This window comes from Mustela lutreola, chromosome 7 (genome assembly GCF_030435805.1).
Source record: "Mustela lutreola isolate mMusLut2 chromosome 7, mMusLut2.pri, whole genome shotgun sequence".
Classification (NCBI taxonomy): Eukaryota; Metazoa; Chordata; class Mammalia; order Carnivora; family Mustelidae; genus Mustela; species Mustela lutreola.
The window spans coordinates 116916519-116941175 of NC_081296.1; the positions used below are offsets into that span (position 1 = coordinate 116916519).

At 41.2% G+C, this 24657-nt stretch overlaps 1 protein-coding gene across 12 annotated transcripts in view; it reads left to right on the top strand.

Annotated features, from left to right (window-relative positions):
* SYNE2 (spectrin repeat containing nuclear envelope protein 2) overlaps positions 1–24657 on the top strand; it is a 328121-nt gene that overhangs the window by 58317 nt on the left and 245147 nt on the right. For all 12 annotated transcript variants that reach the window (XM_059182293.1, XM_059182290.1, XM_059182281.1 and 9 more), the window contains exons 3-6: positions 22251–22312; positions 23485–23580; positions 23677–23754; positions 23840–23932. In XM_059182293.1, the coding sequence (XP_059038276.1) occupies positions 22251–22312; positions 23485–23580; positions 23677–23754; positions 23840–23932 (329 nt within the window). The remainder of the gene's footprint in view (positions 1–22250; positions 22313–23484; positions 23581–23676; positions 23755–23839; positions 23933–24657) is intronic.

Consider the following 24657-nt stretch of genomic DNA (forward strand, 5'->3'; position numbering starts at 1 on the left):
GATCATGACCTGAGCCAAAGAGGCTTCATTCAACCCACTGAGCCACCCAGGTGCCCCGAAACTGTATTTTAAAGTAATCTGTAAGATTATGTACAGTTTTTAAAAATTGTTATTTACTTATTAGAGAGAGACAAAGGGAGCCTGGGAGAAGCAAAGGAATGAGGACAAGCAGACGTCATGCTGAGTGCAGAGCCTGACATGGGGCTCCATTCCAGGACCCTGAGATCATGACCTGAGCTGAAATCAAGAGTTGGATGCTTAACCAACTGAGCCACCCAGGTGCCCCAAGATTATGTAGTTTTGCACAACATTCTTAGAATGTTTCTTAGAAGCCATAGATATTGAGTCCTTTATTTTTATTTTATTTTTCACTTTATTTTTCATTGAGGTGTAATTGACATACAACATCTTATTAGTTTAGTGTTTAGTTTCAGATATATAACATAATGATTCAATATTTGTATATACTGTGAAATGATTGTCACGGCGAGTCTGGTTAATATCCATTACCATGTGTGATTATAGATTTTGTTTTCTTATGATGATAACTTTCTAGATTTGCTCTTTTTAGGTTTGATCTTAGGGGTGCCTGGGGGGCTCAATTGGTTAAGCATCTGCCTTTGGCTCAGGTCATCATCTCAGGGTCCTGGGATCGAGCCTCACATGGGACTCTCTGCTCAGCAGGGAGTCTGCTTCCCCCTCTGCCTCTGCCTCCCACTCATTCTCTCTCTTTCAAATAAATAAAGTATTTAAAACAAAAAAAGATTTGATTTTAGATTTAGATTTGCTCTTCTTAGATTTTCAAATATACTGTAGAGTATTACTACAGTTGCCATCCTGTATGTTCCTCGTATTTGAAGTCATTCATGACAAAGATCCAAAAATGACTTTTTTTACTGATAATTTTCTTTTTAATTAAAAATATGTTTGGAATGATTAGATTCTTGACTTTGGGGTCAGGAGCTATTGCAGTAGGCTACACCTACATGTATCAGGCGTTTAGAAATAAATATCATGTAATTTGTATAGACTAAGAAACACGTGTTGAGTTAGTCCTTGAGGTAAGAATTTTTTAAAATTTCCAGTAAGTACATTTTTTGTAGTGTCGTATAATGTCCATAAGTAACTGGAATTAAATTTTCACTTAACTAGGTAGAGGGGAATGGGTAAAATAGGGCTTGGGGATTAAGGAGGGCACTCGTGGTGAGGAGCCCTGGGTGAGGCATGCAAGTTCTGGGTCCCTTATTGTACACCTGAAACTTATATGACGCTGTATGTTAACTCTACTGAAACTTAAAATTACATTAAAAGACTTTTCATTTAACTGGAAAGAAAGCCCCAATGTTCTTGTTTTTCTCTGAAGTTTTGGTTGCATGAGAGTAATAACTCCTGTGACCTAAAACATATGAGGAAACCTAATTTCTGTCACTGGCTCTGGCACTTACTGGTTCTTTGAACTTGGACAAAAGACTTTTATCTGTTTTGAGTCTCAGTTTCCTCCTATTTGAAATATGGATGACATTGCCAGTGTTGCACCTGTGTTTTCAAGATGAAAAAGAATGCCTAGTGCCTGCCAAGGGCCTCGCTCAGTACCTGGCACAGAGTAGGAGTCAAATAAATGCGTTGTAAGTTCTTTTTATATATTTACAGCCAAAACCTTTGCCCCAAAAGGTTTCTTCTCTAGGAGCACATGGCTAGAGTAGAAGCTGCTCAGTGTATGGGGAAAAAACTGTCAACCAGAGTCTGGTTCTTACTGTTTGTTTTGCTTGTTTGTTTGGACAATTCTCTTCAGTGGCTTCCCATCCCATGCAGGAGAGTCTAGACTTCTTGGTGTGGTTCCCAGGCTGGTGTTCCTTTTTCTCTGCCCTCGTCTCCCACCTCGCCCCCATAAGCACCCTTTGTTCTAGCTGTATGGCTGCCCAAGGGCCCACGCTCCCCCTGCCTGTGTGCTTTTCTTCAGGCTGTCCCCCCATAGTCTGCACACAGCCTTCTCCTGCAGGAAGACCTCCAGCTTGCCTGTCCCTCATCCATCCCTTATCCATCGCAAAGTCAGCCAGACTCAGCCTCCTCCTGATGTTCTCTCTTTGCTTGAGATTCATAGTCTCGTCTGTTCACCCAAAGTACTTATTTTAGCACTTATATAGTATTATAAGTTTATATCATAGTATCATACATATTTTTATTTTTTATTTTTTAATCTTTATTTACTTATTTATTTATTTGTCAGAGAATGAGCACAAGCAGGCAGAGTGGCAGGCAGAGGCAGAGAGAGAAGCTCCCTGCTCGACGAGGAGCCTGATGCGGGACTCGATCCCAGGACGCTGGGATCATGATCTGAGCCAAAGGCAGCAGCTCAACCAACTGAGCCACCCAGGCGTCCCTCTATGTATATATATTTTTAAAGATTTTATTTGTCAGAGCAAGAAAGCACAAGCAGGCAGAGTAGCAGTCAGAGGAAGAAGGAGAAGCATGTTCCCTGCTGATCAAGGAGCCAGATGTGGGACTTGATCCCGGGACTTTGGTATCCTGACCTGAGCCGAAGGGAGCCACTTAACCGATTGAGCCACGCAGGTGTCCCTATAATTATATTTCCTGTTTTCTTCCCCCACTGCAGTGTGCTCCAAGACTTTTATGTCCCAGGCTCTAGCTTACACAGCACTCTTAGGTACATGATCTCATTCAGTTCTCAGAGATTTTTTGTCTTGGAGCTCCAGAGAAGGAAGCTGTGGCTTGGGAAGGTGGGATTACTCTCCCAGAGTCACACAGCTAGTGAGCCAGGTGAGCTGGGGTTTGACCTGAAGGATAGTTTTCTTTCCACTGCACCACACCCCCTCACAGGTCAACACATGTAGGCACATTTCAAAGAACAGTTTGAAAAAGGAATTTCCTTAGTGCTCTCTTTGGAAAATCTGCCCAAGTCTTAACCTTATTCTAGTTAATCCATAGTAAACTTTTACATCCATCTTCAAGTAACATTAATTATCTCAGGCTCTTGGGTTGCTCAGAATCATTAGAAAGTTACTGAGAAATGAATGGTTTCTTTCTTTTTTTTTTTTTTTTTTAAAGATTTTATTTATTTATTTGACAGAGAGAGATCACAAGTAGATGGAGAGGCAGGCAGAGAGAGAGAGAGAGAGAGGGAAGCAGGCTCCCTGCCGAGCAGAGAGCCCGATGCGGGACTCGATCCCAGGACCCTGAGATCATGACCCGAGCCGAAGGCAGCGGCTTAACCCACTGAGCCACCCAGGCGCCCCAATGAATGGTTTCTTATAAGCATGTTTTGAATTATATTACGTTAATACAGTCTGCTTTACAGTAAGAGATGAGTATGGGCTGTGTGGCGATGGGAATGTGATATACATTCACCACCAATGTGAATGATTTTTCTTCATGACCCATTTAGGGGAATGTGGTGCTGGATACATTGCTCTGTGGGGGGAGGGGTGGAAAGCCAGTGCTGGAATGTAGTCAGATTCACACCAGGGGAGTAGGGCTCCCATGAGCCAGGTACACTCAGGATGTCAACCAGGAAGTTCCCATGACTATAGGATGATGGCTTAACTGTGAAATGAATAGATTTCTCAGGGTAAGTTCTGTACTAGTAATAGCAGGTTTATAATTCAGCCTGAGTTGAAGAAAGAAGGAAAGAAAGAGAAAGAAGGAAAGAAAGGAAGGAAGAGTAAAAGAAGGAGAGAGGAAAGGAGGGAAGAAGAAACCAATATATATTTCTAAAGGTAACTTTGGTTTCATAGCAGGATTTTTAGCTATTTGGACAAAAGATTGATAGACGATATTATGTCCCTTAGCTACTCCTGAATGTCAGGCTGTTGGCAATAGTCTTAAAAGCATTTGGGTTTGTACACTCTGTTATCAGACTTGTAGTTCATGAAATTCACATGTGCTTAATGATCCTTGGTGTAATATGAGAAAACAGATTTTATGTAATATGAGCAGCTCAGGGTCACTGTTCCTAAGGAAGTTTTTTTCCTTCTAATTTCAGAACATTTTTTTAGAGACAGATAGAGACCTGTTTAACTTACAACGTCTACTTTACTTTAGCCAAACATATCTGCGATAAGACAATTATGCCATACCCTGACTTGGAATAATATGCTCAAGAAAAAAATTAGGATGTCTGCATTGAAATGTAGTGAGTCATCGTTGATATGCTATGAAAACAGATTCCCGCGTGTGCAGGGCCAACAGTGAATCAGGCCCAGGAAATCAGGCAGTGCTTTGCTGAGATTCATAGAGCAGGACAACAAACAAGCAACTTTGTGTTTCTTTTTGTTCAACATTTGTGTGATCTTTGAGAAAATGTCGTTATGGAGGGTATGAAGGGATTTTGGAAGGCCCTTATTGTAGGGAGATATTTATGTTCTCAGTCTCTCCAGGAGCATTGCATTGAAATGTTTGGATTGTTAGGAAGGGAAAGAAATGACGTTGCTGAATTTGAGCAGATTAATGTAAAAATGGAATTTATCTTAGTTGAGTGCCTTTTGTACTACTACAGAGGGTCCATGTTTTATTTTTTTAAGCTGATGGTGATGTTTATTTTTTCAATTTCTTCATTGATGGATGGTCTACATTTTAAATAAAATAATATATGAAAGTTCAGGCTATGAAAACGATAAACAGCTGCTTTAAAAATGAGTTGCTTTACCAAAGTATCCATTACAGAATTTCTTTAAATCTTTCCATTGGCTTTGTTATCTGGCAAAATCACAGGTGCTTCTTTTCCTTTTAGCCTGAGAAAATAGTAAATACATATTTTGTATGAAACACCTGTGCCGAGCTCTTCAGGTGGGGAAGGGTGTGTTGAGGGAACAATTCCTTAGCGTATTAGATAGATAGGATTGTGGAAGCAGGAAGGGTAAAGTTGGATGAGTATCACAGAGTTTTCAAGTTGAGCGGGACTTTCTTTGCCATTCAATTTAATTTGAGACCAAAGTAGAAATTTCTAGATTAAGATCCCTGATGGAGCGAAATTCAAACCCAAGAGGTTTGGGGATTTTTGCCTTTAGGCAGCAGGTAGCTGCCAGGTCTGGAGAGTGAGAGTTGGAGGTCAAAGTTGTACTTTAGGAGAGCAGTCTGGCTTGGGAGTGTGGGAAGACTTGAAGCAGCCCGGAGAGTGGAGTTGGGGAAACCAGTCTGGAAGGTTTGTAACCGTCTGGGTGTTGGGTAACACTTGCCTGGATTAGAGGTAAGCCCTGAATGTGAAAGTAGGGACAGATGTGAAAACCGTCAGGATGGAAGACTCAGCAGGATTCTGGAACTACTGAATATGGGCTGCAATGTTTAGAAGCTGCGCTGCCTTGGGAGATAGCAGTAGTGGCTGTCATGTCCACATTTTTTTTTTTTTTTAAGATTTTATTTATTTATTTGACTGAGATCACAAGTAGGCAGAGGCAGGCAGAGAGAGGAGGAAGCAGGTTCCCCGCTGAGCAGAGAGCCCAATGTAGAGCTCAATCCCAGGACCCTGGCATCATGACCTGAGCCGAAAGCAGAGGCTTGAACCCACTGAGCCACCCAGGCACCCCTCACGTCCACATTATTAATTCTCTTTCTGTTCAGTGTGTTCTCACTAAGTATTTAATAGCATCAGATAAGAAGGCCGTAGGGGATTGTTTTCTGTAGATGTGCTTAAAGTAAATTATCGTAGATGAAATATATGGCTTACAAGGAATCTCTTTTGAGAACTTCATGTCATGGAAAGAGAGAAAGCACGACACAGGTAGAGGACCCATTTAAAAGTCAAATTAGTAAGGAGTGAAATTGCCAGACAAGGCTGACTCACCGCGTGCTGTTTATCCACAGCAGCTATGATGCTCTTGAACTGTTTTGGACACTTCCTTTATAGATTTCAGATTTCAGTTATTTCTTTAGAATCATTTTGTGGCCAGAAAAGGGTCTGAGAAATTCATGTGACAAGAGCAGACTGCTTTCAGCAATAAGCTAGGCCAGTGCTTTAGAAAAATAGCCCTTGAAAACAGAATGTTATCATTAATCAGACAAAGAACTAAGAAGGAGTGTGTATCGATGACGTTTGCCACTGCACGAGGACTTAACTTTCATGCTCTTCTGCCAAAATTCTGGGGAATGGTTAGCCGTCCACGGGAACCTGTATAAAACCACATTCAGCCCAGTTCCTGTGTCATCTCAAACAATGCTCATCTGCTTGATTTAGTGTTTTCTTCAGATGATATATTTTAAAAGATTAAAAAACGCTCTGTGCCTTCTGGATAGACATTACTTGGTAGGGCTTGATAGTGAAATGCAGATCGCTGTTGGTTAGGTTATTATTCTGTCGAAATTTATTCATTATTTACTGAGTATCCATCTAAGGGAGGCTGTCAATCTGTGTGATATTCTTAGACATTATTCATGTTCAGTGGCCTAGATAATAAGCACAATAATGTAATGTTTTAATTTTATTCGGTTGCTCAGTAAACACCGAGCGCCAACCACATGTGGTAGGCTTGTTGTTAAGGGGACAAAGATGTGAATGGATTGAGCACCTTCAGGAAGCACGTGGCCCAGCTGGGCTTCTGCTTGTCGATATCCTGTGAAAGTCAGAAAATGAGCTGGGATGCAGAGTCAATCATTTTATATAACGAAGTCCTTCTTGCTCCTAATTTTGGACCCAACATAAAATTCAACCAAAATAGGACTGAATATGCTATCTGAGGTATCTTTTCACATTTCAGGTGTAGGGAGGTGAAAAATGAACATGTTTTCTAGGTAATATTATCTGCGAGGTGAGTTATCTATCCCTTTCACTGTAAAAATCAAGGATTTTCCTAAGAACTTCCCTGGAGTGAGTTGTCTTCTTCTGAATCTCTTGTGATGGCTTTTTTATGCTTGAGTTTCCTTTCCTCCTTGGACATCGCTTGCTTTAATAAGCTTCCTGAGTTCCTCCAAGTGTGTATTAGGTGCCCTGTGTAGGATGCTCCTGCATCTTTACTGCCAGTGACGTTTCTGACATATTTTAGGCTTTCAGTAGACAACTGTGTAATGAATAAATGAGCGGTCATTTCCAATATAAAAAAATACATAAAACACCCTGAATTAGAAGAGTGGTTCAGTGTCCAGGAAAACCAGTGAGAGAGGATGGCAACATGGATCTCTATAGACATGAGGCAGTGATGTGTACTTATGGCATTTACAGGTGTATTGGTGGCTTACTGTTGTATTCCTGAGACAAATTCAGTTTACTTTATGACGGCAAGTGAATGAAACTGTGTATAGTCAGAGGAAGAAGAATGGGATTAATAAAAGGCTTCTGGGTGGAATTTCTACCCTTTTACAGCCAGGTCCCCAATTTGGAACTTTGATGGAATGTTGAAGGAAGAGTAAGGAGAGGGCATGCACTCTTAGGCAGTATTTCTGCTTCCCTAGCCATTCCGAGTGCTCAGTTATTGGGAGTGAAAGCAAATCAACTCTGGGGGCTTTTTTAGGGATTAGGAGATTGTTATACCCAGAGAAATTAATCAAATCATGGTTCCTCAGTGGCTATCAGGGCAGTACTGTCCCAACACAAAAGCTTCCAGAAAGTTCCTGATATCATAGTAGCTGATGATGTCATTTGCTGTCTTGGAAGATTACTTGCCTTGATACTGTAAAGCTTTATAATCTTAAAATGTTCCAATTATGTGGAGAATAAAATAGCTCTGCAAGCAGCAGTATTTGCACTGTATGGTCTCTTTAAGAGAGAAAAAATTTTTTTTCTCAGGTTGTATGTATACAGTTTTGGCTTCTGGGAACTTTGGTTTTGTTTTTGCGAGGAGTGTGGGGATAAGCTTACTTTATTCTGGGTCAGTTACATTTTGAAAACTAGGGCAAGATAAATCCAGGGTCATTTAGAGTCCTGTTAAAGTAGGTTAACAAAGATCTCATTCATTCCTTATAGAAATCAGAATCCTTTTTAATTAGCCCCATGGGAGATACAAGAGTTTTCTGAGCTTTTGTATATGTGTGTGTTTCAGGAGGGAGTATAATTATTCAGAGCTTGAAGTAGTATATTAGGAAAAATAAAACTCAAAATAATTTCCCCTTGAAAATGGGAAAGTAAGAAGTCGATATAAGAGATTAGTTTATAACCATTTGGTGGGGCTAGCGTGTGATTTTACACTCTAAAAATTAGAGGTTATTCTAAATGTGCTCTTCAAGAGATTACCTCCCCCATCTGATTTCAGCGTTGGTGATTATAATTTCTCTGATGGCTGTGTTTTTCTAAAACATTCAGGGAATTTTTGATAAAAGGTAACTGCATTTATTATTTTCAATATATGTATGAGAACTGAAGGTTACTACCACCAGGTATTTTTAGAATCATTTAAAAATAGTACTTAAAAGGATAGGAAGGATTTATCAGAGAAATGAACTGTTTAAGGTTCTAAATGTGTGTATTTTTGGAGGAGAGACATGAGATTCTGGGTAAATAATCTCTTCTAGTCATTGACAGCCTGTGCAGTGATGCGTGTTGAATGAGCATAGAAAGAAAATGGCGGAAGAATGGCCACGCATGCTTGCTCTCTGCCCCCAGGCTGGAGCCGCACTCACTGGTCATGCCTTGGTCTTTTCCGTCTTTATTAAAAAGGGTCTGCCAGTTGCATCAGCAGCTAAATGTTGTCAGATGAAAGGCACCTGGCTCAAATCAGAACACAAACGGCCTTTATCAAATTTGAATAACATTAAGATTTTCCAAAACATTGTGATTGTTGGCCCTGTCTTCAGTGAAGTAGGCTTATTAATAGTGGGAACTAGTTAAGCAGTGTGTCTCTGTCTGCCTCAGTCTGAATGTTTATGTGGTAGAACTTCTAGCATGGTTTGATTTCTTGGAAACAAAAGGTTTCAAAAGGATAGGTAGATTCACACTTACTAATTCATCACACAGTCATGGTTTTTATGAGTACAGGTGACTGTGTTCATTGATACGTTCATGCCACATGTGTTTCCTGAGACCCTACTCTTTATCAGGCACTATTTTGGGTTAAGAGAATATTAAGATGAACAACTCCAATAAGCTTCATATGCCCACGGTGCTTGTATTTCAGTTATTAGAGAGACAATGAATAAATTAATGAGAAAAATATCAATGCCTGGCAAATGCTATGGGGAGGATTAGAAATGGGTTTATTTGATGATTTCCTGCTTTCTTTAGATCAAATGGTTAGTGAAGCTCTTTCAGGAGGAGACATTTAAGGAATGATTATAACACAAAGGAGCTGCCAAGCAAAGAAGAAGGGAAGAGTGTTTCAGGGTGAAGCAGTTCTAAAGGAAAAGCTCAATGAAAGAAACAAACTTGGTGAATTCATGGAGCCTGGTGAGATGGTTTGGAGAACAAGGCAAGACAGAGCTGGATCAGGCTGGGATTCGTCAGCTCTAAGGGAAGGTGTACGGATGGGAAACCACTGGATGGTTTAGTTAGGGGAGTAACATGATCTGATTTACATTTTCCAAAATATCTGGCTGCTGGGTGGAGAGGGGATTTATCTGAGTGATAGGAGGGGAAGTGTAAAGCCAGTTTAGATGCTTTTGTTGTCCAGGTGAACTACCAAAGTAGTTTGGATAGTAGTAGGGTGATAAGGATGGGATAAAGAATCATGGATTCTTTTTTTTTTTTTTTTCTTTTTAAGGATACTTGTGAATGTTGAGATGTATGGAGTGAGTAGTAAGAGAGATCAAGGATAACTTCTAAATTTTTGCTTTGAGCAATTGAGTAGTTGATTATGTAATTTATTGCTATGAGGAAGACTGATAGACAAGTTTTGGGGAGATTAAGAGTTTGTTTTTGCTATGATAGATATGAGATGCTCATTTGCTACGCAAATGGACATGTCAAGTAGACAGATGTGAGGATCCAGAGGCCTAGGGAAGGGTATAGATTTGGGAGCCATCAGTATGTGGCTGGTATATTTGCAGTTAAAACCATGGTGTGGTCTGACCATTTGGATCTTTCATTGTTTCGAGGTCAAGCAGAAGAGGAAGAAAAGCAAGGGGACACTGAGAAGGAGTAGCTAAGGCCAAAGGAGGAAAACCAGGCTAGTGTGATGACATGGAAACCTCTAGATGAAGATATTTCTAGAACCAGGGAGTGGTGCCTGCATGGCTCAGTTGTCTGCCTTTGGCTCAGGTCATGATCTCAGGGTCCTGGGATCGAGTCTGCTTTTCCCTCTCCTTCTGCCCGCCCCCCTTGCTCTTGCTTGCTGGCTCACTCTCAAATAAATAAATGAGATCTTCAAAATAAAAAAAGGAGGTAATTCAACCACATTGACGAGAAATGGCCAGTGGATTGGGTTCATAGAATTAATTGGTGGCTCTAACAAGGTTAGCCATATTCCAGTGGTGGAGATGGAGGCCTGACTGCAGTGGGTGGGAGAGAGAATGGCGGTGAGGAAGTAGAGACAATGATTTAACCAACACTTTGAAGAAATTTTGCTGTGAAGGGGAGCGGAGATATCATACTTGTTGAAGAGAAACCTAGGACTTTTTAAGGTAAGAGATACTACTCCATTATTTGTTATGCTTTTTCTAAGTATAGGTTAATCTATCCTTAGATTCCAATTCATTTATTTGTCCATTCATCATTTGACAAGTGCTTTTGAACAACTCTGGTTGTTCACTGTGGTGAACACGCGGGATGACACAGAATGTGCTGTCCTACGATGTTTCTTCTGATTACAGAGAGACAGCAAGTGCATAGACTATTATGGGATGATATGGGTGTGCTCCGGGAGAGAGAAGACATGGTACTCTGGAAGTACAGAGTAGGGGTACCCACCAGTCTTAAGGTCAGGGACGGCTTCCCAGGGCAAGTGGTTTCTAAGTTTTAGACCTAAAGTATGTTAGCACATGAACAGGGTGGAGATGAGGCAAGTGCCCCAGATAGTGGTAGCAGCCTAGTAAAGGCAGAAGGGGGGCTGAACATGGCACATTCAAGGAAATGGATGCTCAATGAGACCAAGGAGTGCATTTTGAAGGAGAAAGTGAACAGAGGAAGTTGTAAAAGGTCATGGGAATATATAGGGGTTTGAGTTATTTCCGGAGACCAAGAAAGAAGAAGTGATCGAAGGATTGTGAGTGGAGACATATTCAGAACTGGTTTTAGAAATCACGGGGATGCATTGTGGGGTGTGGTCTTATGGGAGGGAATGTGGAGACAGAATGACCAGCAGAAGTCTGTTAGGGCCAGTCAGCTGAGAGATAATGGTGTCCTGATCTAGGAGGTGCCCACCATGTTGGAGAGAGATAGGTATCAAGAGATATCTTGGGCTTTACATTCTTAAAATTTTTAAATTTTATCTTAATTTATCTTAATTTTAGGTTTATTTGGGTAATCATTAGATCTTTTTGATTGACTGGGTATGGGAGGGGGAGGTGAGGGAAGTATTAAAGATGATTCAGGTTTATTCTTGGGCAGAAGAGTAGATCATGGAAGCATTCGCTGAAAAAAAGAAAATCCTGGGCGCCTGGGTGGCTCAGTGGGTTAAGCCTCTGCCTTTGGTTCAGGTCATCGTCTCAGGGTCAAGCCCAAATTGGGCTCTCTGCTCAGCAGAGAGCCTGCTTCCCTTACTCTCTCTGCCTGCCTCTCTGCCTACTTGTGATCTCTCTCTCTGTCAAATAAATAAATAAAATCTTTAAAAAAAAAAAAAAAATCTCGAACACCTTTGGTGAGGGAGGGAGTCGGTTAGAGATGACGACTCCCTTCTGGCAACGTTGACTTTGAAGTGTCTGTGGAATAACTAAGTGGGGATACCCATGAAACTCAAGAGAAGCAGACACCTGGGCTGACAATAAAGATTTGAAAGTCATAAGTATGTAAACAGTAATTCGTTCCTATGGAGTAGATGAAAATATCTCAAAAAAGAGAACATTATAGAGATATTGAAGAAGCAAAACAAGGTATAGCAAAGTCTGAGAAAGGGGTATCACTAGAAGTAGGAAGGATAATCATGGAAACCAATGAAGGAGAACGTTTCAAGAAGAAGAGGGTAGTAAGCAGTATTGGAAGTTTCAAGCTACCTAGTGTGTTCTGAGAAATACCCACGGGGTTGAGCAATGAGAATATTACAGGTAGCCTCACTGAGAATCAGATGGAGTAGTTGGGGTTGAAGCTAGTTTTCTCTTGGTGAGTTGAAAAGTACATCATAGGTAAGGATGTGAAGATAGCAAGTGTACACAATACTTTGAAGAAGTTTGGGTTTAATGTCGGGGAGAGATAGGTGCTAAGCTGGAGGGGCCATGGAAGCAACATTTCAGCTGAGTTTCAATTATGATGAAAAAACCATGGATTTTGGTATCAGTCAGATCTGGATATGAAAGTCCTACCAGATGTGAGATCTACAGCACAGTATATAGGACACAGGGCACTTTTAATAAGTGTTTATTGAATGAGTGATTAAAAATCCTTCATCTTCTGGGAGCTACCATTTTCAGTAAGTGTTTATTGAATGAGTGATTAAAAATCCTTCATCTTCTGGGAGCTACCATTTTCTCATTTCTCACAAAATGCCTGCCTGACCACTTCATTGGAAGTGTTTAATGAAATGATGTCCTTGTTCCTAACTCTGAATTCCTCCTTACTCCTGGACATAAGTTGGTTCAGCAAGCCTTCTGAGCCCCTTCAAGTGTGTCTTAAGATACCTATATATTATCACAGATTTGTATTGAGTTACATTATATTATAATATATATTATTTCATCCCTATTTTTGCTAAGCCTTTCCTGTTCCCTTGTGTTATCTCAGGAATAAATCACATGTGTAAATCAGTCCAGTTACAGGGGTGTTTCTCAGAGTGAGCTGTGTGATTTCCTTGAATTGGAGACTCTGGGAGTTGGGACCTAGAACTCTGAACTCAATCACTGACCCTCAGTAATTTGCTGGCATTCAAATTGTAAGAACCCTAGATCTGTGATCATAGCACAGATCACTTCAGTGTGGTCTGGTTCTTTTGTTCTCAGAAGTCAGGGCTCAGGCTCACACGTTATGATTCTCAAAAGATAAGCACTCAGTTTTATATAGTAGATGAAAGGTAGTAAGTTGTAAGAAATACGTGTTGAAAGAAATGGAATCGTTTCTTTGGTTTATTCATTCTACAAATATCTGTTGAGCAACTAAGATGAGTCAGAAGAGGGTGAGAAAGAGACGAGCAAATAGCACCCCAAATTCTAGGCATTTTATCTGTGTTCTGGGCTCATTTGCACGTGCTAGAAATACAAGGTTTGCTTATGCAGAGAGAGCCAGGAGCTATGTTCTAAGGAGGCTGGAAACAAAAGCCTCAGTGTGAGAATCTCAGGTGTTTCACGGGGTGTGGTTCGCTCATGTGGCAACATGAAGAGACTGGATGCCACATGCTAAGGCCCAAAGTAGAAACCATTTGTTGTATGTTGTATATTTTGCCAATAAATTCAGTATTTAAAATCTCTACATTGGGGAAAAATAGCCACAAAACCCCATTCCCTTCTCCCCCAGCCATTTAACTATTCATTCAACAAACATTTTCTGAATTCCTATCACATGTGGTAGTGCTTCAGGCAAAAGCAGGAGCAAAAACAGACCTAGGCTCTCAGGGAGCCAGTAGGCTAATGAGAAGGCCCATCTTAATCAAGTAGGCTCCCAGATATTAGCTCATTTTTTTTTTTTTTTTGGAAAAGGGGAAGGAGGTTAGATCTATTGGCTGCTGCAGAGAATGGATTGAAGGGAGCGGAGCAGACCTGGTTGGCTGTGGGAGGAGTGGGGAGGAGCAGGCCCTGTCTGATGGCAGTTGGGGAGGGAGGGCTAGGGGAGCGCAGGGGTGCCTAGTGGTGTAGGAAGGAAGTGTACCTGGGAGCAAATTTGGCCCGATTTGTGGTAGGCTGTACTTGGGGATGATGAAGGATGGTGGCATTAAATATGTGAGGTGGAAACACTGGGGAGGGCAGGTGAGGGGCGGGGGAGGGGAGGAGGGTGTGACTTGAGTCCTGGAATGCAGAGTCTGATGGGTGAGTGCTGCTTTTGCAGTAGTGCCGACACAGATTCTCCAGGGGAAAGATATTGACCTAAAAGAGTGTTGGGGGGTGCTTGGGTAGCTCAGTGGATTAAGTGTCTGACTCTTGGTTTCAGTTCAGGTCATGGTCTCATGGGTAGTGGTGGCAGGCTCCACGCTCAGCAGGGAGTCTGCTCTAGATTCTGCACCTCCCTCTACTCTCTCTCTCTTTCAAATAAATAAATCTTAAAAAAATTTTATTGATTTATTTGACAGAGAGAGAAATCATAAGTAAGCAGAGCAGCAGGTGGGGGTGGGGGTGGGGGAAGCCGACTCCCTGCTGAGCAGAGAGCCCAATATGGGACTCAATCCCAGGACCCTGAGACCATGACTTGAGCCGAAAGCAGAGGCTTTAACCCACTGAGCCACCCAGGCACCCCTGAAATAAATAAATCTTAAAAAAAGTGTTGAGATTGAGATACAGTTGCATGCTGTGCTTATGAGTTTTGTTAGCCAGGTGTTACCTTCTAAACTCAGCTCTTCTCATTTATCAGCGGAATCTCTGTCTTGGTATGATTTATTTTTCTTGCTGGCTTTTTTGTTTGCTCATGGTTGGTTGCAAGAAATGTGTAGTCCCCCTGCTTTTTCTGTTAGTTAATAGCTTCCCCTTTTGTAGTTCAGTAACACACCTTTTCCTGTTTATTCTTCAAATATTTTAGGCTTTTCTTGTTTTGATTGTGCATGCCTATGTGGTTTTATTCCCTTTGTTTCTTCATTTATTTCTGTTTGTTGTCATCTCCCGTGAGAAACAAAGAGGTGGCCTTCTTATTTTAAGTTCCCTTTCTGTTCGCTAACAGCTTGATTAAGATTCTTTGAGATGACTTTTGGGGCAAATGGCTAAAAGGTGTCACATTATTTTTTGCATTTAGTTAGCCTTACCATTTCTGTCCCAGCGGGACAATGAGTTGGCATTGTTGTTTTAAGGAATGACAACAGTGTCTCATTATAGCACCTGCCCTTTTGTTCAAGGCATTTTATTCATTAGAGAAAGAAATTGTCCAGGGGTTATAAAAGCAATGACCAGGACAAAACATAGGCCTAGTAACTGTTGTCAGTAAATTATTCTTCTCCACAGTAAGATGGTTTGATCTTAATACTCTTAATACTTAATAAGTCTTTCAGTTGGCAAATATTTGAGTACTTTTTTTTTTTTTAAGATTTTATTTATTTGACACAGAGAGAGATCACAAGTAGGCAGGGAGGCAGACAGAGAGAGAGGAGGAAAAAGGCTCCCTACTGAGCAGCGAGCCCGATGCAGGGCTTGATCCCAGGATCCTGAGATCATGACCTGAGCCCAAGGCAGAGGTTTAACCCACTGAGCCACCCAGGTGCCCCACTGAGTACTTTTAAAAAAAAAATTTTTTTTAATTTTTTTATTTGACAGAGAGAGAGACAGCGAGAGAGGGAACACAAGCAAGGGGAGTGGGAGAGAGAGAAGCAGGCTTCCTACTGAACAGGGAGCCCCATGCGGTGCTCAAACCCAAGACCCTGGGACCATGACCTGAGCCCAAGGAAGACTACTTAACAACTGAGCCACCCAGGTGCCCCTTACTGAGTCCTTCTTATCTACAAGGCACTGTGCTAAGGGGAAGCAAAACCACAAAAGCATCAGTGTTTAACTTTAAAGTTCATACATTGAGTAGGAGAGGAACCATATGTCCTTATGTGGCTGTAGTGTATAAGCGGCAAGTAGTAATTATCATAAGGTAGAAGTAGGCTGTTGGGCCATACACAGAGCTGTCCTTTAATAATAAAAATACAGATAGAAGGGCACCTGGCTGGCTCAGTTGGTAGATCATGTGACTCTGTATCTCAGGGTTGTAAGTTCAAACCTTCAGTGTAGAAATTACTTAAAAATCTTAAAAAAAAATACAGTAAACATACTATGTTACAGCTTGCTTTTTCTCAATTAAGAATATATCCATATCAGTACATATGTATCTATTTTGTTCTTTTTATTGGCCAGATATTTTTTCTTACTTTCTGGTAATTTGGAAGGGTTATGATCTCCTTTTGAAATATTTCTTATAGCTTAGCAGATGCTTTTTAACTTAAAGAAGTTAAGGTAAATCTCTGTTTTTTGAATTATCAACTTAAGAAATGAAGCTATCATGTATATTCATTTAATTTACGTATACATACATTCATTCAACAAATATTGACTGAGGCTCTCCTACTATTTCTAAACCTAGTGACCCAGTGACCAACCTAAACAAATCCTTGCCCCTTTAGAATTTATGTTCTTTATATTTAATGCGTCTAGAAGGATGCACAGGAAACTTAATTAATGTTGTTTTCTGGGAAGGGAAAATGGGAGGTTTGAGGGAATTAAGATTAACTTTTAGTTTTGAGTACTGCTTGGAAAATGTTTTATGAGTATTATATATCACTTTAATAACAATAAGAAAAAATGCAGTAAATTGCTGTGGAAGATTAGAACTAGAAGAGATTATATCTATTTCTTGTTCGGAAGAGGGGGGCATTTGAATATAGTATGTCTTATTTTAACAGATGTCCATTGAATGCCCAACGTGTACTTTGTGCTGGGTGCTGAGTTTTTATAAGTGGGAGGTGGGGAGGATTGGCCGTTCCAGAGGATACAGGGCATGGCAATGAAGAAAAGAGTGAAACTTTGTTTGAGTGAAACTTAACTGGGGAATTGTGGATTTCCAGTTTGCTGAAAAAGTAGAATATGTGTCGAGAAGTCATGGGAGATGAGTCAGGAAAATTAGACTGGAGGCAAACTATGAATGACCTAGAATGTTAGGCTGAGAATTTAGAATTTATTCACTAAGGAATGAAGGAATGATCAAAAGATTTTAATGAGGAGAATGACGGAGGAGAATGACAGATCAAAGGAGTGAATCTGGAGCCAAGTGCAGTAAGTCTGTTAGCAATAAACCAATAATAGAAAGAGACAAAGAAATCCCTGGATAGAAGGAGATTGCAAACCTTCCTCAGGGAACTCATGCAGGAGAGGACATTCTCGGATAAGGCACATTGTAATAACGCATTGCTCGGTGTTTAAGTGGAAACGTGTACTAGGGATTCTGAGGTGCAACTGCTTTTGAACTTCCTACTCCCGGGGAGGACTGCTGGAGTCAACACTTCAATTAATTAACTAATTAATTAATTATTTGGGGGGAGAGTCAACATTTTAAATTAACTATCATGTGAAGCTCCCTAGCCTTGTAGTTTTCTTGGGAACCTTATAGTGAATTTAAAATCCATACTTCTTAACTGAGCTTAACTCAATTAGTTTTCATTTAAGGTGCCTTCCAGCTAAGGAAGGCTATGTGTTGCCAGCTCACAAAAGGCAGATTGAATAAGAACAAACTCAGGGATTAAATGTATTTTTATGGTAATGACGTCTAGAGAAAACCTTTGCCTACTCTGTCTTGCTTCTCAAATTCAGTCAGATGTTTCCCAAGAATGATAGTCACGGATGTCAGCATGGGCCTGAATAAAATTCACTACATTTTTCTACATTATCCATCTTTCTTTTTTTGCCTTAAAAGTCAGGATGGAGAATTTCTCATTCTCAGTTCCTTGGCCTTTAACAGAGAAATCCATCATTTGACTAGATTTTACTATTCTTTTTAATTCTTTCACTTTTTAAAATCCCTAACAGCTGCTGATTCTATTCTCTACATGCCATTTTGAGAAGTGTTTTACTATTTTATCAGAAACTTACCCCAGAAATTACAAAATAAAATCTGGCAGTTGGAAAAAAAAAAAATCTCACCCACTCAAATTAAGTTGCTTTATAAAGCAGTTGGTTCTCAATTATTTTTTTTCCCAATGGGTCAGCCTTTGAAAGGAACAAATGGTCACTTATCCTGCCATAGGGTGAGCTGTTTGGCTCTGACTCCTGTTGAATTAATAGTGCTTTTCAGGGATAAGACAGTATGAAAATGTGAGAAAAGTGTGTCAAGGGACATAAAATGGCACGTACTAAACCATTTAATTCAGCTGTTGCAAAGGTGTTTTAATTGTACTTGGGACGTCTTTGTTTGCCATTCAGCAAAGGGTCCTTGTTGCATTTGAAGGGTTCTGATTTCTAGGGTGACGAGTTGTTCTCTAAATGTGCACAATGAGTTTGTTAAAAGCCATGAAGTTTCTTTTCTAAATCCTTTTCTGAAGATTTCACTTGGGCTTTGTTTTCTTTGCTAAACTGGAGAGTACCGGTGGGGATTTGTTTTGGCGGCTTCTCTTTTTGTTTCCCCCCCCTGGTTTCCATTAGATTTTATCAAATTAGGACAGGAATCACGTAGGGGTTTTCTCTGGAAAAATTTTGATCGTTTTCAGTTTCTGTCCCTGTCTGGACTGGATTAGGTGCACCCAGTTTGAACAATCCACTTAGAGCCCTGGTATCCCTGCCTCTTTCACAGCCTAGGGAAGTTCATTTCTGTTTGCCCAGTACCAAGACCCTTTCTGTGTAACATCGCACGCAAATGAAATGATCCCTCGTATTACCTGGAAATAGTTCAGATGACTGCGGTTTCCAGGTGGATGTGGAACACTAAAACTCCCCGGGCACAGGCACGCAAAAGTCTTTTAGTACTCAGTTTTGTGCCAGTGGCTCACCCTTTCCAAGATGATTTTACCCACCTTCCACAGAGACTACCCCCCTTCTCCCCCATGTAACTCTCCTAAAGTGCACTTTTCTCTCCTGGACCTAGCAGCATTACTGATTTGTTTCTTTTTCACACTTTATCACCTAGAAATAAAAGTCTCCCTTGGTCCCTTAGGGATAAGAAGAGTCATCTTTGGTTTTTTGTTAGTTTGTTTGTTTGGTTTGGTTTGGATTTGGATTTCTGCTTTATTGTTATAATAATAGGTAGGTCCCTCCCCGCTTTTATCCATGGCCTTGATTAATGTACATTGTGTGCTGGTAACTTGATCCTGGGATCATCAAAACTACTCTCTAGTTTTTTTCTGTTGAGAAGCAAAATTAACCTTCAATTTTTGTTTTAATGTTTCAATATATGCTTAAAAATATTGTTGAATCATCTACTGATACTAGGAGAAAAAGCAATGAAGACATATCTGGAAGATTCTAGAAGAGGTCGTAACATTTTGAACTATAGGACAAAATTGTGCTTCTTTGTAATTCTTTTGTATAAAACAAATAACTTTCAAAAGCTTATTACACTATCTAGTTGGCTTTCCAGAACTCCGTTCAGTTCAGTTAACAATTATTGAGTATCCTGTACTGTGTAAATTACTGGGCTATAACTAATTTAAGCTGGTAATACAGGAAAATGAAGTCGATTTAAAAAGATAAGAAAAAAAATCCAATGAGGCCAAGTGCATCTTTAATCTCTAATTAGCCAGGATTATAAATACCGGAAAATAACATTTACTGATTCTCTTTAGTTCCTTAATCTGTACTCCCATCAGATTAAAAAATTTTTAAGAACTCCAGTTAGATGTCCTACCAACACTTTCAGTCTGTTAAAACCGTGGTAGCTAGAGATTAATAAAGAAGAGTGGAAAATGTATTAGAAGGTAGATCAGACAACTAAAAAAAAAAAAAAAAAGAATATAAACACATAAAGGTAGATTTGACTGGCTTGGTATAGTAAATAAAACATAACATAATAATCAGTGAAATTATCATTTACTAATTTTAATTATAATTTAGTTTTATTATTAATTTCAATCAATTTAATGTTACTAATTAACTATTATTATTATTCTTTTAGCAAATTTTTTTTAGAGTCTATTCTGGGCCAGGTTCCTCTAGGCACTCAGAATAGATCACAGACAAAACAGCTTTATCTGTGTGTGGGTTAATTTCTTTGGGAGAACAGCAAGACATGGAATGATAAACACACAACATCTATAGCTTATGTAGATGTTAAAAGGTGGTAAGTGCTGTAGGAAAAAATAGAGCAAGCAAAGGGAAGCAGGAGTAGAGATACTACAACTTTCAATAGGATGGGAATTAGGCTTGTGGGGAAATCTGTAATAAGAGCATTCCTGGGAGAAAGCACAGTTAGGGCAAAGCCCTAACATGGGAATATTTCTGGGGAGTTTGAGAAAAACAGGGAGGCCAGAGTGGCTGGAGTGGAATGAGCCAGGGGCAGGAGAAAAGGAAGTGGGTGTCAACCTCGTAGCCATCTTAAGGAGTGAGGTAAGGAGCCCTCGGAGGATTGTGAGCAGAGGAGTTTCCTGGTCTGAGTTAACATTTTAGCAACATCACTCTGGCTGCTGCTTGAGAACAGTGTGTTGAGGACGAGGCTGGAAGGAGGGAGACCTGTTAGGGATCTAGGGCAGTAATGTGGGTGGGGGTGGCGAGAAGTGGTCATATCTGAGTATATTCTGGAGGGGGACGGAAGAGGATTTCCCAAGGCATTGGCTGTGAAGAATGAGCGAAAGAGAGAAGCCAGCTTGTGATGTAGGAGAAAAGGCAAGAGTGTAGGGTCCAGAAAGGTGAAGGCTGAGAATCGACCATTGGTTCTAGTCAAAGATGGGTGGGTGCGGGGTGGGGAGGGGTGGTTCGTGGTGACCTTGATGAGGGAGCAGCTGGAAAGGGTGGGAGGAAAACTATCAGTGAGAGCGAAGGACAGTGCAAAGCAGGCAGAACTCATGACTTGGGGTTGCCGATGGATGCCAAAGATTGTTGGAATGGGGATACTCAAGGGAAAGAACAGAAAAGCTCGGGGCTGTTGTTCCGAGATGTACAAAATCGAGACTGTGAGGAGTTGCACTTACTAGTAATGATCAGGTGTGGGGTAGGACTATGACAGCCAGTGGTGGAAGCAGAGCAGAAGACAAGTTTATTGGAGAAGGAGAATAAAACAGAGGGACCAGGAGGTTGGGGGCTTCATTAATATGTATGTTGAAATCGCCAAGAATTAGGAGTTGTACTGGGGAGAGGATATTGGAGAAGGAACTAAAATGTTTGAGAAATCACGAGGAATGGACAGAGGCCTGTAGACGACTCTAACAATGGGTCTGTCTGATGACTCGTCTGATGGTGACCTGGGGACAAAGAGAGTGGAGAATGATCTGGAAGTAGCTGCAAGGAGCAAATCCCCCAAGGTCCAAGGGGCTTACATAAGAGAGAGCCAGCACTCGAGAGGGCTAGTTTTCAGGAAGGGCAGAGAGGCCTGGTGGAGAGGGTTTGGACACGGGATTTTGTGGATGGTGTACCATGGGCTCATCACCGGCAGAAGGGGTTCAGGAGTTAAGGACAAGGTGGGAGGTGAGAAAAACGGAGGCCTGTGTGGAGTCTTACTTAGAGTGAGAGAACAAAGGGGAGCCTGAGAGCCCCGGGGCGTGCGTGTGCTTGTGTGTGTGTGCGTGCGCGTGTGCCTGTGCTGGGATGAGACCTGCTGTCCTCCAGGTAGATGGTGGTGACAAGGCTGTGAGCGCTGGGTGCAGGGAGGGTGGGTATCTGTCCTCACCTGGGGGCCCAGCCACTTAACATGTCCGGAGATGGAAACTCCGTGTGCAGAGCTGACCTGGCTGCTGAGGACTGTAGGAGGCCAGTGGGGAGCTTGGTGCGGCAGTGGGGCCTGCCCCGCCCTGGCGAGGAGGGGGAGACATACCTAGAGTGTTCAGATCTTCTCCCATTGACTCCTGTCCTGTTAATGAGAGTAAAGATGGCCACTTCTCAAGTGAACCATTAACAGTCTCTGGAGGCCAGAGCTTATTACCTTATTCCACGAGGAAACTGCTGTCCCTTAGCTACTTGGTAACAGAGGCAGAATTCGAGCCCGGAGAGCTCAGACTCTAATTGGAGCTCATTTACTGTTCAGTCCAGTGGCAACATAGCCTCCAGGAGAAATCCTGCAAGTGTCAAGACTAAACTGCCCACAACTTTATGAGCCTTTCCCAACGTCTTCGGATGTTCTGGGGTTTGTCTTCACGTCATGTGGCTTTTGCTTTTGGGTGCGGAGGTCTTCTCTCTCCTCTTAGTTCCTCAGACAACACTGCCAAGACCACATGAAGATGTAGTGCTTTTGTTAGTAAACACTATTAAAAGTCACTGTGTCTTAGCTAGCTGGCAGTGATCAAAAATACCTCCTATCAACACGCTGTTTCCAAAGCAGTCCTTGAACAAACACCGGAGATTTACACCAAGTCCTAGAAAGCTGGAGGGGTTGTGGACTAGGCACACATCCCCAGAGGGGTAGACCTTTGAAGCTCTGATACATTGAAAAGATTTCTGAGGCTTCTCATTTTGTAACTGTCGTTGTCCCTTTTCAACAGCGCAACAGGAGGACACTCAGAAGAAAACCTTTACCTGCTGGATCAACTCACAGTTGGCAAAGGTGAGGGAAAAAAGAGCAAATAAAGCTACAGATATATTTAAGTTACTCCTCCTTCCCTCCCTTTGGGTCCCCAAAATGGCAGGGCTGAAAGAATGTGCTGAAATCACCTTGATCTTGTTTAGATGTGTTCGTTATTCACCCCCCAGCAGAAAAAAAGAGACACTTTTGTTAAGGGTATGGGAGACAGTGCTATAAAAATATTTAAAGCAACAATAGCTTTTTAAAATCCAGTATAATAATAACAACAAAAAAACGATTCATACGTATGGAGTGTTATATGTTAAAAACACCGTCCTAAGCTCTTCTAAATGGCGTCAACTTGCGTCACATTTACGGGACCTTACAACATCCCCATAAGTGTTATTCCGGTTTAAAAAAAACAAGGAAACGAAGACACAAAGAAGTTATGTGACTTGCCCAAGGTCACACCACTTGTAAGTGATAGCGCTGGGATGCAAACCCAGGCAGTCTGGGTCCAGAGACCTTGATCTTTTTCTTTTGTTTGTTTTAAAATATTTTATTTATTTGAGAGAGAGAAAAAGAGAGAGAGAGAGCAAGCACAAGTGGCGGGTAGTGGCAGAGGGAGAGAGGGAAGCAGGCTTCCTGCTGAGCAGAGAGCCCAATGCAAGGCTCCATCCCAGGACCCTGAGATCATGACCTGAGCCGAAGGCAACGGCTTAACCCACGGAGCCACCCAGGTGCCCCCAGGTGCCTTGATCTTAATCACTGTGTCATCCTGTCTCTCCGTGACTCCAAGTGCCTGGAATAATGTGGATACAAAATGAGTGAGCCTCCTCTCCCAGGCTACCCATCCCTGACCAATGCCTTTCTAGAAAGGGTAAATTTGTAAACAGATTACTCCAGAAATGTAGTCTGTTCCCCAAATGGGTCACTACCAGCTGATTTTTGAAGGCCTTTCAGGCTGCCTCCGTGCACAGGTTTTATGCCCCCACTGAAAGCGGCGGGAGTGTTGTGTTACTGGAAATTTACCACGAGATAAATTAAGTTCGCTATTTCTCTTATCGTGCTTTGACATAGAACGTGGTGTGTTCTAAGATCACTACCGGATTTTAGCTTTTGTGAAAGCCACAAAGCCCATTTATGGGATTCTTGAAGGTATTATGTTTTCGGACCAACATTTGAATGAGTATTTTTCTTGTGACCTTTTGTAGCACACTCCCCCCTCGGTGGTGTCAGACCTGTTTGCAGACGTTAAAAAGGGGCACGTTCTCCTGGACCTGCTGGAGGTGCTCTCCGGACAACAGTTGGTAAGCTTTTAAAGTGACATTATAAAACCTTGTGTTGATTTACACATGTTTCCCCCCTCCCCCATATTTCTAATATATTTCACTTGAATCCCATAGCCTCGAGACAAAGGATCTAATACATTCCAGTGTAGAATCAATATAGAGCACGCCCTGACATTCCTAAAAGACCGATCAGTGAGTATGAATCTGATCTGAAGATGGACTGGAGAAATTAACGCTGTGAAATGTGTTCTTTTAACCTGTGTTTCTTCTTTTCCAGATCAAGCTAATAAATATTCATGTTACTGATATTATAGATGGAAACCCATCCATTATTCTTGGCCTAATTTGGACAATTATACTGCACTTTCATGTAAGTAGTTTGATGACGTGCAAGTTATTTCTGTTCTAATTACTGCAGTGTGAAATAAGGGTATTGCAGTAAGATTCAGTCCTGAATTTTTTCCAGAAACAGGACACTCCAGAAATCTCGACAGCTAGACCTTGGCCATTTATGTTATTTTGCAGTTGAAAATTGAATGCTGTATTATGGTAACTTAAATTATCCATGATTTCAGCACCAGTCTGAATAGAACCTGCTGTGATAAAGTTTTGCTTATTTTTGTTTACTTACTGTGGCAGAAGATAGTAGAAAGCTTCTGGAGTAAATTTGTTTTTTTTTTTTTTTTAAAGATTTTTATTTATTTATTTGAAAGATAGAGATCACAAGTAGGCAGAAAGGCAGGCAGAGAGAGGGAGGTAGGCTCCCAGCTGAGCAGAGAGCCTGACTTGGGGCTCGATCTCAGGACCCTGGGATCATGACCTGAGCCGAAGGCAGAGGCCTTAACCCACTGAGCCACCCAGGTGCCCCTGGAGTAAATTTTTAAATCCACTAAACTTTATAGAATCGCCTAGTTTTGAGGATTCTTGTTCAGTCCAATAATCCTATAACATCTAGTCATGTCCCAAGACTGACTCATAGATTAATTTCATTCCATAAATACATTTTAACACCTATGTGCTAGCTTTTGTGCTAGGACACCAAGAAAACAGCAAAAACAGTTGTAGCCTTGACTCCATGGTACTTGTGACTGAAAA